Source organism: Heliconius melpomene, chromosome 2, assembly GCF_056956725.1.
Source record: "Heliconius melpomene rosina isolate 202511_hmr_F chromosome 2, ASM5695672v1, whole genome shotgun sequence".
Taxonomy (NCBI): Eukaryota; Metazoa; Arthropoda; class Insecta; order Lepidoptera; family Nymphalidae; genus Heliconius; species Heliconius melpomene.
This window is the reverse complement of record NC_140390.1, coordinates 6,223,185-6,238,578: the sequence shown is the minus strand read 5'-3', so window position 1 is coordinate 6,238,578 and position 15,394 is coordinate 6,223,185. Positions and strand designations below refer to the sequence as shown.

Here is a 15,394-nt window from a genome sequence, read left to right as displayed (position 1 = left end):
CGGAACCCAAATCTATTTATATTTATTATTTAATGTAATTACTTATTTACAAAGGAAAAAACACTATTAATTTAGAAAAGACACTAATAATAACATTCAAAATTACGAGAGTGGTATGACGTCACTTTTTGCCAAACTAAACAGTCTCTAACATGTTGTGACGAGTTCACAGCCGATGATGCGCGTCGGTTGTCGCGAACATTTCTCCCGCCGTGCAGAATCAGGTCTCGATGTGATGCTGCATCTTTCCCGCGGTGAGCGACGACGTCTTCTTACTTTGGAAGCGGAACGAGTTTTTTGGTTGGCCTTTTCAGAAGACCACCCTTAGTGCGTACTTCAACTATTCGCACTTGTCCATCTGCACCTGGATATACTTTTTCTATGCGTCCTCTTGGCCACGTATTTCTTGGAAGTTGTGAGTCGGCTATAAGTACCGGGTCACCTATTTCATAAGTAGGGCCTCGACCATGAGGCTCCCGCCGGTGTTGAAGTTCAGGGAGATATTCGCGAACCCAGCGTCTCCAAAACATGTCCGCTAATATCTGTGAGCGTCTCCACTGCTTTTTGCTATCGATGTCGTCCTCACTAAATGTGCCAGGTACAGGTAGACGAGCTGAACCCCCAAGTAAAAAGTGATTGGGTGTTATAGATTCTTCGTCGTCATTGTTTACAGAAACATGTGTGAGGGGACGACTATTCACAGTATATTCTACTTCGCAGAGTAATGTAGCCAAAATTTCTTCTCGGGGGTATCTCTCACGAAGAATAGTGTATAGAGCTGTTTTCACGCAGCGAACAAGACGTTCCCATGCGCCTCCCATGAATGGTGCAGATGGTGTTATGAAACGCCATGCGATGCCTCGACGACTGGCTTCTTCTTTGAATGCTTCTCGAAGTTCTTTGTCTGCTCCATGCATGTTTGTACCATTATCTGAGTAAATTTCGGAAGGACATCCTCGACGTGCAGCGAATCTTCGCAATGCAAGTATGGCAGAGTCTGCGCTTAGGCTGGCGGCGATTTCCAGGTGAACTGCTCTAGTGGTAAGACACGTGAAGAGTGCGACGTAACGTTTCACGTGTTGTCTGCCGACGACTACTGTGAGAGGGCCAAAATAATCTAAGCCGGTGTATGTAAATGGTCTTCGATGATGAGCGAGACGGGATTTAGGATGATCACCCGTAGAAGGCTGTGGGGGTTGTGCCTTGCGAATACGACACTTGAGGCACTGATGAACTATCCTTTTCACGGTGGGACGAAGACGAATTACCCAAAAATGTTGACGTACTTCATTTACTATTATTTCGGTGCTGCTGTGGTGAAGACAACGGTGGGTCCAATCAATATATAACTGTGTGATGTAGTTATCTCCATCTAAGACTTGTGGTTTCTTTGTTTCGTCTTTTATTCCCTCGGCGGCGGCTATACGGCTGCGAAGAACGACAATGTCATCTCGGAGTTCTACGGGTAATGAATGAAGGCGACTTTGTTTGGCAATAGTCCTGTTGTATCTTAAGTCTGTGATATCTTCATTGAAAGATTCTTCTTGAAATGTTCGGATGAGAAGATTTTCTGCTTTTGTAATGTACTTCGAATCCAATATCAGAAAATTGTTGGAATCCATAGATTTCTTGCTATGTAGAGTAGTAGATTTCTTTTGCAATGTTTCTCTTCGTTTGTTCCACGTAGGATCTGATTCCATATTTCTACGTGTTCGCTTATAAAAGATCTTCTCTTTTTTATTTCTGCAAATATCTAAAAATTGCAAGACTCTAGCTGTGGCACGAAGTAGTCGCTCCCATTTTGAGAAGCGTTGTGGATCAGGAATTGCTTCACGTAATTTTGTCTTCAGCTGGAGTTCTTTAACGGTAAAAGTATGTTCTTCACCAGTATTATTTGACACGACCGGTTTTTCGATAGGCCAGGTACTCGGATTTTCTTTCAAGAAGGCAGGCCCGTGATACCATTCATGATCAGCTCCAAAATCAGATGGTACTTCTCTGGTGGCTATATCGGCGACATTGAGCTTAGAAGGTACCCAACGCCATTCTTCAACTTTGGTATATTCTTCAATGGCTGCTAGTCTATGTGCGACAAATGGCTTATAAGACCTGGCTCCATTTCTTATCCACGTCAGAACTGTCTTACTGTCTGTCCAAAAGATTTTGCATTCCGGCGCAATACGATGTTCTTTTATGACAGCTTCTGCTATGCGAACTCCCATGACGGCTGCTTGTAGTTCTAAACGAGGAATTGACATAACCTTGAGCGGGGCTACTTTCGCTTTAGCCATGATCATGTTGACTTGGACTTTTCCATCCGGAGCAACCACCCTCCAGTAGGCAGCTGCTGCGTAGGCTGTTTCACTGGCGTCGCTGAATATATGTAGTTGTACAGATGTGGCATCACTATAACCAGAGTAGCATCGAGGTAAGCTCACATTTTTCAATTTCTGAAGGTGTAGCATCCATTCTGCCCACTGCTTGGAAAGATCTTCATCCAGATGTTGATCCCAATCTATAATTCTTCGCCAAGATTCTTGAAGAATTTGTTTAGCACGAATAGTAACGGGTGAAGCGAAACCAAGTGGGTCATAGAGTGACATAACTATCTTCAGAGCTTCTCTCTTCGTAGGAGCTGTTTTCTTTAATAAACTGGGCGGTAATCTTGCTAGTTTTAAATTGAATCGTAATTCATCGGTTGACGGTCTCCACATTAAACCCAAAATCTTTTCTTCTTTGGTACCCAGGTTAATAGTTTCTGTCATATTTGATTGTTTTTCAAGTTCATTTATTATTTTCGGGATATTTGAAACCCACTTGCAGAGTTTGAAACAAGCTTCTCCGTGGATATGTTGGACCTTTTTGGAAGTTTCTATAGCTTCTTCTATACTTCGGAAACTGTCTAGGTAGTCATCCATATAGTGGTTGTGGATGATAGCTTCCACTGCTTCTGGATGCGTGTCGATGTACCTTTTTGCGTTCCAATCTTTAGCGAATATCGCGGTGCATGGTGAACTCGCAGCTCCAAATATAAGCGACGTCATGCGATATTCTTCAGGAGTTCCCTCCCGCCGGTGTCCTCTCCACAGGTAGCGAAGGGCATCCCTATCTTGAGGTCTTACTTTGACTTGCATAAACATTTCGGCTATGTCGGCTGATACAGCGAAAGCATGACGGCGAAATCTCATCATGACTCCAGGAAGCGATTGAAGAAGGTCTGGTCCAGTCAAGAGGAAATCGTTTAGTGACATACCTTTGGTTTTAGCAGCGGCGTCGTGAACAATGCGAAGCTTCTCTGGTTTAGCCGGGTTTTGCACGTCGAAGTGTGGCAGGTACCATGTTCTGCCTGGAGAGATACTTTTAGGTGCCACCTCAGCGTAGCCCTTCTGGACGAGTGATTCCATTTGTTCGGTGTATCTCCTTTTCAGTTCAGGATCACGATCAATTTTTCTCTCTATTGATATGAGCCTCTTCAGCGCCGACTCATAATTATTAACCATGATGCTGTTCTCTGATTTCCATAAAAGTGTGGTTTCAACATGCCCATCTTGTAAACGGTGTGTGTGTTTCTTCAAAATGTTTTCAGCCTTTATTTCTGGATCAGAGTCTGGCCGACGCGGATTAATGATAAGAGATTCCAAGGCAAAGTAATCTCTCAGTTGTTCATCCATTCTATCTTCAATAGCAGTAACTTGATTGACGAAATGGATTTTCTGACCCAATGTCCTATTGTGCGCACCATGTAGCACCCACCCGAGCGACGTGAGTGAAGCGATTGGTTGGTTCTTCGGTCCTATACGGACATCTTCGGCGAGTAGTAAATTCCAATTGTCTTGACCAATTAGAATTTTAGGCGTGGCTGAGTCGTAGGTGAGCTGGTTCTTCAAATCTATTAGATGATCGCAGGCAGCTAAGTCTTCTTCACGAATTGTTTGCGGGGAAAGATTAAGATGCGGAACGGTACGAGCTGTAAAGCTAATCTTCTTTTTCTGTGAATTAGCAAGTGTCACGGTAACACGCCTTGATCCCGGCGTTTCAATAACTATATCCCCGATTGCTTCCATCTTTAAAGGATCCAGCCGTCCCTCAGCACCGACTTCCTTTGCCAAAGCTTCATCTATGAGAGATACAGTTGATCCGTCGTCTAATAGAGCGTATGCGGAGGTTTCTCCCGCCGGTCCATGAACTCTGACTGGTATGATTTTAAGATAAGCATGCGCCTTTGACGGTACCCATGCGTTGGCCACGGTTTCCTTTTCTTCTTGTTGATTTCGAATTTCTGATTTCTCCTTTTTATCATAGTGTAGTAATCGATGATGAGTACCGATGCATCCCTTAATATTGCACTTCTGTGGTTTACAGGAATGTCCTGATTGTCGGAACCGCAGGCATCTGAAGCACAGTCGGTGTTCTTTGGCGAGTTCCCATCTTTTATCTGAGTTGGCATCTTGAAATTTCTTGCAGCTAATACTGTGATGACCTTCTTTGTTACAAATTTTGCACGTACTTTTCACCATTCCATGAAATCTATTAGTCTTCTTCTTTTCTTCGGTAGTATTGTGCGTTCTATGTATCACACGACGAGTAGGCTCTGAGTGCGGGATCTCTGTTGAATAAGATGTGCGACATGCTGCTTGTTTGGTGAGAAACTCGCTGAAGTGCGTCAGGTCTGGTTTGAATATAGATGCTTGTTCCTCGTACCACCTGGTACATAACGACGATGGTAGCTTTTCACGAAGGGCCCTCGTTATATCTGGCGCAGTGATAAAGTTGTGTAAATCGAGGGCGCGAAACAGATTGACACTGCTTCTTACCTTACTGGCGAATGCATGTATCTCCTTTGGATTGTCAGCACAACGAGGTAGAGATCGAAGCTTGTCATATTCACTATATGCGATTGCATCTGGACGACCGAAATTCATTTCAAGCTCTTCTATGATGGCATCCGGTTTTGAATGAGCTATGAGTTGTGTGTCGACGACTTCCAATGCTTTTCCAGTTAGGCTTCTTCGAATTCTGGCTGTATTTTCAACTTCATTGAAGTATCCCTTAGTGTTTTCATATATGGCCCTGTATGATAGCCATTCATTTAACACTCCACTATATGTAGGAAGATCCATGATGACTTTGGACGCGACGGGAAAATTGTATGACGATGATGGAGGTAACATTGTAGGTTTAGGTACCTCTGTTTTCATACACAACGATGTAGGAGCGGTTTCGGCTTTTTCGCATCTTTTCTTCAAATTTTCTATTTCCTTTTTTAGCTCCTCTATTTCCTTTGTTGAATCTCTCTGTATTGCTTGTTGATTTTCGGAATTGTTGCCGATATTCGGATGTTGAGGCATTCTATAGCATGACGGCACTGGATGTGGTTGCCTCGGAACATCTGCACATGGTGTAAGTGATTTTTGTACGATTTGTGCATTATCTTCAATCCAGGAGCTAACGTAGTCGGTTTTCGATATATTATCTTCCTGGGATTCTGAACTATCTGATTCAGCATCTTCCAGAGCTATTTGCGCGAGTTCAAGCTTGATGCGAAGTATTTCTTCACGAGCATTTCTTGCTCTACGTCTGGATTTCGTAGACTTCTTCGAGTTTGCACGTTTCGAAGTTGTCGACTTTATTTGTGTGCCTTCAAATTGTTCCTCCTTGTTAATTGAAATAATTCTTGAGTCTTCCTTTTCGTCACTTGGTACTATTAAGTTCTTTTCTATTTCGGAATCCTCTTGTGTATTCGTAGGCGGGTGTGTCACCTCTGTGTGACTAGATGAAGGGTCGGCTTCATATCTCAATCCCTCGGATCGACCTCTTGATCTTGTGATAGGCATCTTAGTAAAAACCTACGATAATTGGTAAAACTCACCAAGACGAAACGATAATACTCGAAGGCGGATGCACGAAGATTCTCGGAGACGAACGACGACACTCGAAGGCGGAAGCACGAAGATTCTCGGAGACGAACGACGACACACGAAGGCGGATGTCGGAGGATGATGCACGAACACTCACGAAGACTTACGATAATACTCGAAGGCGGATGCACGAACACTCACGACGTGACTTACGGCGCGATAGATGTCAGCGCAGTAGCGAGCACGACAGTCAATGCGGACGCCAACGGAGGCGGCGGAGAGCGCAGCGGAGAGCGCTATGTGACGGAGAACACTGCGCGACGGAGAGCACTGCGCGATGTAGTACGATAATACTCGAAGGCGGATGCACGAAGGTTCTCGAACACTCACGATAACACTCGAAGGCGGATGTCAGAGGCTGATGCACGAACACTCACGAAGACTCACGATAACACTCGAAGGCGGATGTCAGAGGCTGATGCACGAACACTCACGAAGACTACAGGCGAGTAAGGCGACTTCAGCACAGTTGCGAGCGCGACAGTCAATACGGAATATACTGCGCGATGGAGCACGGCGCGACGGAGAGCACTACGCGATGGAGCACTTACGAAGACTCACGAAGGCGGATGCACAAAACACTCACGACGTGACGGGATATGTGACGTCAGCGCAGTTGCGAGCGCGACAGTCGATACGGATGCGAAACGCGACGGCGAATGCGTTTGCGAGCGCGACGGAAAACACTGCGCGATAGAGTACTGCGCGACGGAGCACTTGCGCGACGGAGCACTGCGATAACTTGCACGATGACGGATGATGCTTCAGCTTCGGTGAGGAGTCCCCAGATCCAGCTCGAAGGACCAGCACGTTGTACCGGACGGGCGGAACTCAAGTGAATGAGCCGCTGACGCCCTGCACACTATAGGTTCCAGATCATGGGAACACGGAGTATGCTGAGACCCCAAGACGTTCTTGTGAGTCGTTCTTGTGAGACGTTCTTGTGAGTCGTTCTTGTGAGACGTTCTTGTGAGACGTTCTTGTGAGACGTTCTTGTGAGACGTTCTTGGGAGTCCTTCTTGTGAGACGTTCTTGTGAGTCGTTCTTGTGAGACGTTCTTGTGAGTCCTTCTTGTGAGACGTTCTTGTGAGACGTTCTTGTGAGACGTTCTTGTGAGACGTTCTTGGGAGTCCTTCTTGTGAGACGTTCTTGTGAGTCCTTCTTGTGAGACGTTCTTGCGAGACGTTCTTGCTATACATTGAAACAAGATACTGAAACAGGATGTTGAAACAGGATATTGAAACAAGATGTTGATCACTGTATAACGGTCGGTGACTGTCGGCTCTATTCGTGTCTTGTTCCGATTCTATCTTCTTCCTGTTGTGCTCACCGTTGATTGCCGACTGACTCTGTCTCGCCCGACGCGCACCTCCGTTGCGCGGAGCTAAACGGTAACGAGAGCCGCGAGCCACCGAGCCGTTTTATCTTTATTTACAACAATATTTTTACTATGATTATCACACATTTACATTTATATTTTAATAACTAAAAATCGGATGTTTTTACAATTTATACATATTAAAAGAACATAAAAATATCTATCTATCTATGTATAAAACATTATACTATTTAAGTATTATCTATTATTAAATTACGAAAAATGCTGTTACGATGACGAATTTTACATGAGTTTTTACAATGAAAATTCTCTCTAAAATTAATTACACACATTAGGAATATACAAATCTGTTATTTTGTTACAGAAAACTATGACAAACAATAATTAATAATAAAATTTACTATACGGAAGTTACTATTATATAAAAAGCGATTAATGCGGCAAATCATAGTACAACTATACAAATAAGATATAAAGTCGAAAATTATTATCTAAAACGGAACCCAAATCTATTTATATTTATTATTTAATGTAATTACTTATTTACAAAGGAAAAAACACTATTAATTTAGAAAAGACACTAATAATAACATTCAAAATTACGAGAGTGGTATGACGTCACTTTTTGCCAAACTAAACAGTCTCTAACATGTTGTGACGAGTTCACAGCCGATGATGCGCGTCGGTTGTCGCGAACAATAACTAAAGTAATATTTTATTTTTTTAATAATGAAAGTAAATTAGGCAGTCCAGGTGCAGGGGTACAACCGTACGGGTGTAAACGCCAGGGTTGTGGGTTCGATTGCCACTCGAGGAAATGGAGTATGAAATATTTTCATTTACTTGCTCTGGTACGAGGCAAAGTACGGCGTTGAGTTCTGCAACTCGCTACACGCATAGTTTTTAGAATTCAGAGGAAAGTGATGAACGTAAGTGACTTAGTGGAAACGGAGTATCTTAACACTAGGTTCCCATGTTCTCTCTACGACATTGTTATATACCAGTATATGGAATACAGCATTAAAGCTAAAAAAAGAAAAGGTTTAACATTCACAACGAATATCTAGAAAATAAATAATAAATGGAAAAAATAAAAGTTATTCATTTTACTAACTTGAAATATACATACAAATAAAATTAGCATTTGTTAGAATCATTTGTATTTTACACAGACAATTGTATTGACACACCAAATGAGCTTCGCGTGTGACAAAAGTGTTTTAGCTGATGCGCTCCTTTTAAATTATGTGGAATTTTGCGACGTAAAGCATTAAAATGGAATAAAATTACAATATAATATTTACAATAGCTGAGCTGTTGCTTTGTTTGTGAATTTATATATATTTTTTATTAGGTATGTTATTAGATTGGGATTGGGATGCAAGGGGGCCATAATATCTAAGTGCCCTCAAACAGTCAACCTCACCTGCCCGTGGTGCATCCTGCTGATCTACGAACGAGGCTCTGACGACCGAACGATGGCGGTATAACCATCCAATTAGCCAGGCTTCAAATTAGGCTGGTGACGGGCAGCAGCGTCACCAGTGCAAGAGGGCCCGGCCCTGCGCTCGCCAACACGCCTTTGCCTAGCGTGGCGAGTATGGGCAACACTTCCCATGTCAGCACACCGAAAGAAACGGCCCTCAGTTCCCGGTGGCTCTGCTATTCCCGACCATCGTGGTGACGGTCGTGGTCACGGCGGGGCAGAGGGTGCGAAGAATCTCCGGGTAGGATCCGGTCACCACACATACCACCAACTACATTTGGCTACATATAATGTTCGTTCGTTGAAGGAAGATGTCTATCTAGCTGAGCTCGAGTCGGAGTTAGGACACATAAACTGGCACATTCTAGGGCTGTCTGAAGTCCGAAGACAGGGAGAGGACACGATAACCCTGAAATCAGGCCACCTACTCTACCATCGAGAGGGCGATAAGACGTCACTAGGCGGAGTTGGCATATTGGTTAACAAAGTTCTCTCTGGCAATGTGATGGAAGTCAGCAGTGTGTCCACTCGGGTAGCATACCTCATACTCAAACTAACTAGGAGGTATTCTCTGAAAGTTATTCAGGTTTATGCTCCCACGTCGACACACTCTGACGACGAGGTCGAGGCCGTCTATGACGACATAAGAAGGGCCTTACACAACACCACCAAGACCCACTTCACTGTTGTTATGGGGGACTTCAATGCCAAAGTAGGAGCAAAAGAACGCGGTGAATCGGTTATTGGATCGCACGGTATTGGTAGCAGAAACCGTAGGGGCCAAATGCTAGTTAACTTTCTCGAATCTCAGAGGCTCTCTCTGATGAATTCTTTTTTCCAGAAAAAGCCTCAGAGGAAGTGGACATGGCGAAGCCCTGATAATGTGACTAAAAATGAGATCGACTTTATCATGACGAATAGGAGGTATATATTCAAAGACGTCTCAGTGATCAACAGGTTTAATACCGGAAGTGATCACCGACTTGTACGAGGGACTTTGAATATAGACTTCCGACTCGAAAGAAATCGTCTGATAAAGTCTACGCTCCGACCGTCACAACGCCATATCGTTGCTAAATCCGATGAGTTCCAGCTGGAACTCCAAAACCGATTTCAATTGCTGGAAACTACGGAGGATGTTGACCAATGTACCAATCGGTTTGCGACGGTCATCCGAGAAGTGGGAGAGGCTTTTTGCCAACAAAGTCAGAGGAGTAAATCATCCAAGTTCTCGGCCGAAACAGTGGATCTGATGAGACAGAGACGGGAGACGTCTACGGATTCGCCAAATTTCCATCTTCTCAATAAACGTGTAAAAAATCAAATACGATTCGACCTCCGCCAAAGCAATCTTAGAGCAATCGAAGATGCTATAGAGCGAAATAGAGGCTCGAAAGTATTCGCTAAACAATTGGGAAGGAGTCATTTGGCGAAGCTGACGACATCTGATGGTCGAGTCATTACATCGAAACCAGATCTACTCCTAGAAGCCGAATCATTTTATGGAGGACTGTACTCCTCACATGCACCTAAACCCACCATTGAAAACTCGAATGACCAACGTGCCAAGTTAACCCGTCACTTCACGGACGAGCTACCGGACATAGAGATTGCCGAAATTGGGATGGCTCTTGAGCAGCTCAAAAACAACAAGGCACCTGGGGAGGATGGTATTACCACGGAACTCTTAAGAGCTGGTGGGCGTATTGTCTTGGAGGAGCTCCGAAAGATCTTTAATACCGTCTTAAACAAAGGCACAACGCCGGAAGCATGGTCTAGAAGTGTGGTCATATTGTTCTTCAAAAAAGGAGATAAAACGCGCCTCAAGAACTACAGACCGATAGCACTTCTAAGCCATGTCTATAAGTTGTTCTCAAGGGTCATATCAAACCGGCTTGCCCGAAGATTTGACGATTTCCAGCCTCCTGAACAGGCCGGGTTTCGAAAAGGCTACAGTACCGTAGACCACATCCACACACTACGACAGGTTATACAAAAGACCGAGGAATATAATCGCCCTCTGTGTCTCGCGTTTGTGGACTACGAAAAAGCCTTCGACTCCATCGAAACCTGGGCTGTTCTCGATTCTCTGCAGCGATGTCAAGTCGATTGGCGGTATATCGAGGTGTTGAAATGTATATATAAATCCGCTTCGATGACTGTCCAAATTCAGGATGTCCAGACAAGGCCAATCCCTCTGAAGCGCGGAGTAAGACAGGGAGATGTAATATCTCCGAAACTGTTTACTAACGCTTTAGAGGATGTCTTCAAAACACTGGACTGGAGTGGGCAGGGTATTAATATCAACGGAGAATACATTTCACACCTTCGATTTGCTGACGACATAGTTATAATGGCCGAATCGCTGCATGAGTTAACGGAGATGCTGCAAAGCCTGAGTGTTTCTTCCAGACGGGTGGGTCTGGGAATGAACTTGGATAAGACTAAGGTCATGTTCAATTCATTCGCAGATCCAAGGCCAGTTATCGTCGATAATGTTAGCATCGAAGTTGTTCAGGAATACATCTACCTAGGTCAGACTATACAACTTGGTAGGAACAACTTCGACAAAGAGGCTGACAGAAGAATACGATTGGGCTGGGCAGCGTACGGAAAACTTCGTCAAATCTTCGACTCGCCACTACCTCAATGCCTGAAATCTCGGGCATTCGACCAGTGCGTTCTTCCGGTCATGACGTATGGGGCGGAGACATGGACTCTAACGAAAGGCCTCGTCCACAAATTTCAAGTCGCTCAGCGCGCCATGGAGCGGGCTATGCTCGGTGTATCTCTTAAGGATAAAATCCGAAACGAGGAAATCCGTAGGAGAACCAAGGTTACCGACATAGCCCAAAGAATTGGTAAGCTGAAGTGGCAATGGGCGGGGCATATCTGTCGTAGAGCCGACGGCCGCTGGGCCAGACGTCTCGTAGAATGGAGACCCCGTACAAAACGACCGGTGGGACGACCTCCTGCCAGATGGGCCGACGACATAAAGAGGTTGGCGGGAAGCGGATGGGTCCGAAAAGCTGAGGATCGAGTGTGGTGGCGAGAATTGGGGAAGGCCTATGTCCAACAGTGGACAAAAGATGGCTGTTGATGATGTTATTAGAGAAGGGGGAACCCCCCCCCATTCCCCAACGAATCGATGTAGTAAATTTTAGGATTTTCAGCTGTTGCTTTTCGATATATTTACTATTAAGGTCCAGTCCAAGGTTTTACCAGCCAACTTCCAATTCTATCTACACCAGCTCGATGATATCCTAATATTATGGTTATCTAGTCTACATATTATAATTGCCTATCTCTGGCACCAAGGCAAAAGCTCGGCACTAAATTCCTCCACTCAACACTCAAAAATTTCGGCGGAAAGTGGGGAACGGAGAGTCTTAACACTAGGTTCCCTCTGCCTACCCTACTGAACTTCCCCTGATACAGCGTGAAGCTGAATTATAATTTCCATAACTCATAACCTATTTTTAAGGAAAACAAGTTATGTTTTTTAACGTAATCCTTTACGTGAAATATGTAGAGTGTTACAAGGGGCCTAAAAGCACTATTTGTCATGAGGCAAAAAGCCTTGCCTCGTTACGGTTATCGACATATTATATACTCGTATATACTTTATAAATAATACTGGTAACTCGGTCACTTCAGCTCGGATTACGTTTTTATGAAAAAGAAATATGTAAAGAAAATATGTTTTGGCTTATTATCATATTTAATATTAATATTATAAATCGTCAAATTACTCAACTGATTATTATGAAACTCGTGTGTTTTTATAGACATAAGATGAGACTCTTCTCATAATTATAAACTAAAATGTGATTTTTGATAAGAAAAAGCTAGTGTTAAAACACTCCTTTAAATTTTCGAGATATTGCATGTAGAGTTGCGTAACTCAACGTAACTGTTCGTCTTCCAGATCAAGAAAATGAAAGTGATATACGTTAATAGAGAATATTGAGACATTTTACAAATGCTTAGCTATTAAAAAATTACGAACAATACTTAAAAATATAATTTCTTATAAAAACAAACAAAAATTAGCTATAATTTTATCAATTACAAATTTTTGAAACGATTGTGCTAAACTGACATTTAATTGTTATAATTTCTTAAGGGACACAACGCCTATTCTAATTGCCTCCACCAGGCAGGTGGAGGAGGGGACTCGAGCATTACCTACAAAATCGTCGAAAGTAAAATACTGTGAAAATTCTTGCCACCTACCAAACAGATTCAATTATTTATTCGTCGCGTCTTTTCCTTTTCGCTGGCTCTAGTTTAGTATTTAGTATTTTTTTTAGCTTCACATTGTATCCCGCACAGGGCAGGGTAGGCAGAGGGAACCTGGGAACCTAGAGTTAAGATACTCCATTCCCATTAAGACATTTGCTTTCTTGTTGCTTGTCATACAAACAACATCCAAATTTCTGTCATCCATCACATTTAATAATTCATTCATGCTCGCTCTCAATCCTCCTTTTATATTCCACTTCGTTATTTGTAGCTCTTTCCTCCATTTTCCGCCGCATTTGCTATAATATGTATAGTCTATTGTATTTGTTTATAAGTCTAGAAAAACGAGTCTTTGTAGAACAAAGAGAAAGAAAAATCAGTATTAAATTGGATCATCATCTTCACAGTTCCATTACTTAAATATCCCCAAAAGTTTTTACAATCTTCCATAATAGTAAACTGAGCAATCAAAACTATCTTAGCGAGATTTGAAGCAGAAAAGAGGTAATTAAAAACTTATAACATTAAATATAGAGAACCATATCGTCTGTAAGTGGCAATTATTTTTTCAGCTTCACATATAGCAGACTTGGCAGAGGGAACCTAATGTTGAGACACTCCGTTCCCAACTTTCCATAGAATTTCCAGGTCACTTCCCCAGGTGGGGAATCGAACCCACAACCAACACGTGCCAAGACGGTCTCATAATCGCAATAATTCCTACTTAAGACTTTCATTGCATTAGTTTCGTTAAGAGAATAACTAATAAATATGTTAGCTTGTTAGTTTGACAAACAGCTGGTAGAAGGAGGCCCTGGAGTACAATATCGTAAAGAATTATTGGTTTTATGATCTGAATCAGTAATTCTGCACCAGTTGAAGATAATATCTTTTGTTTTTGCTAGAGTTTTTGTTCCAGCTCCAGATGCTTAGCGACTTAAATAGAATTAAGTGTAGAGTAAATTGCAGTATTTTTTTGCATTCAAAGAACAGTATTGTTTAAAATTGTACACGTTTTCAAATTTATTTTGTATACTTTTTATATTTTATAGTTTGTTTTCTTTCATTATTAATTCAAAATTAAATTAGCTTCACGCTGTATCCCGCAGTACAGGGTAGGTAGAGGGAACTTAGTGTTAAGACACCCAATTGCCTGATTTCTGCCGAATTCTGGCATTGCGTGTTGAGTGGCGGAACTCAACGCCGCGCTTTGCCTCGACACCAGAGCGAAGAAATGAAAATATAAATTTAAATAAATATTTAATTTCCTCAAGCGGAGATTAAATCCACGACCAGTCGCGGTTACAAACACCCATTGTGCCCCTGAGCCCGGACTGGCCTAAAATCTTTATTTCTTATTTTTCTCTATAATATTATTACTGAAGGCGTACGATGAGACGGGCTATAAAAAGAAAAGACCTCGAAGAAACTAAACGGCTCTAGATCGAGTGTACCACAGATCTGACATGACAAAGTAAATGGATTCAAGAAATCAGCATGAAAAATGGATATGGATCACCCCTGGAACTGGTTAAGATACACGAGAGAAATGAATGAGGGTGGAAGAATAAATTATACAACTAAGATACAGTTTGTGTAATCATAAATTATTTTCACACCATTTTTTTCAAGTTTTTCCTTTCATAATTTTTTCACATTATATCTCGCATGGCAGAAGGAACAAAAGGAACCTAGTGTTAATACACTCCGTTCCCCATTTTCGGATGATTTCTGGATGCATTGTGTGCAGTTTTAAGTTTTGAGTTTTTTCAACTTCCGTGAAATGAATAATTTTCTTTCCTTGCTATGGTATAAACAAACGAGTTCCACCACTAAACACACAATGTCACGACAATTGAAAAGTTTGAAACGGAGTGTCTTAACTCTTCTACCTAGTCTGCTATGGGGAAAAAACGGGAAGCTGTTTTGTTTACAATGTAATTCTTAAACAAAGCCTCGTGTCGCCATTATAGTCTTCTTTGTCTGTCGTTCATATGTGACGTTCTCTTATCACCTTTCATTTCTACAATAATAATATTATGTTTGTATGTTATATTTCTAGTATGAATGTAAAGTAGAATCGACAGAGATAATCTTTTAAAAAATACATATTATATTAGTTAATATTAAAATAATAGAAAATACGGTAATAACGGATAATAATAGACATATATATTAATAATAGTTGGCAACGGAATTTGAATAATGATATAAATCTCATTTCTCCATTCAGAATCTAGTATATTTTACGTTCTCCATTGATGAAGAATAATGATATTCAAAAAGTATCATAACATGCAAAGATAAATATTTGAAAGGAAAATTTTATCATTTGACATAAAAATAAAAAATATATGTCACTAAGTAGATTATCTAAGTATATAAATATATAATGGAAGAAAATAA

The 15,394-nt window shown here is 42.0% G+C and overlaps 2 protein-coding genes across 5 annotated transcripts in view; one reads left to right on the top strand and one right to left on the bottom strand.

Annotated features, from left to right (window-relative positions):
• The window catches only part of LOC146540602 (potassium channel subfamily K member 2-like), a 271,497-nt gene that overhangs the window by 205,852 nt on the left and 50,251 nt on the right, over positions 1-15,394 (top strand). The window lies entirely within an intron of this gene.
• On the bottom strand, positions 273-5,834 carry LOC146540603 (uncharacterized). The gene has a single exon (XM_085205295.1). It carries the CDS (start codon positions 5,832-5,834, stop codon positions 273-275), a length of 5,562 nt encoding a protein of 1,853 aa, XP_085061421.1.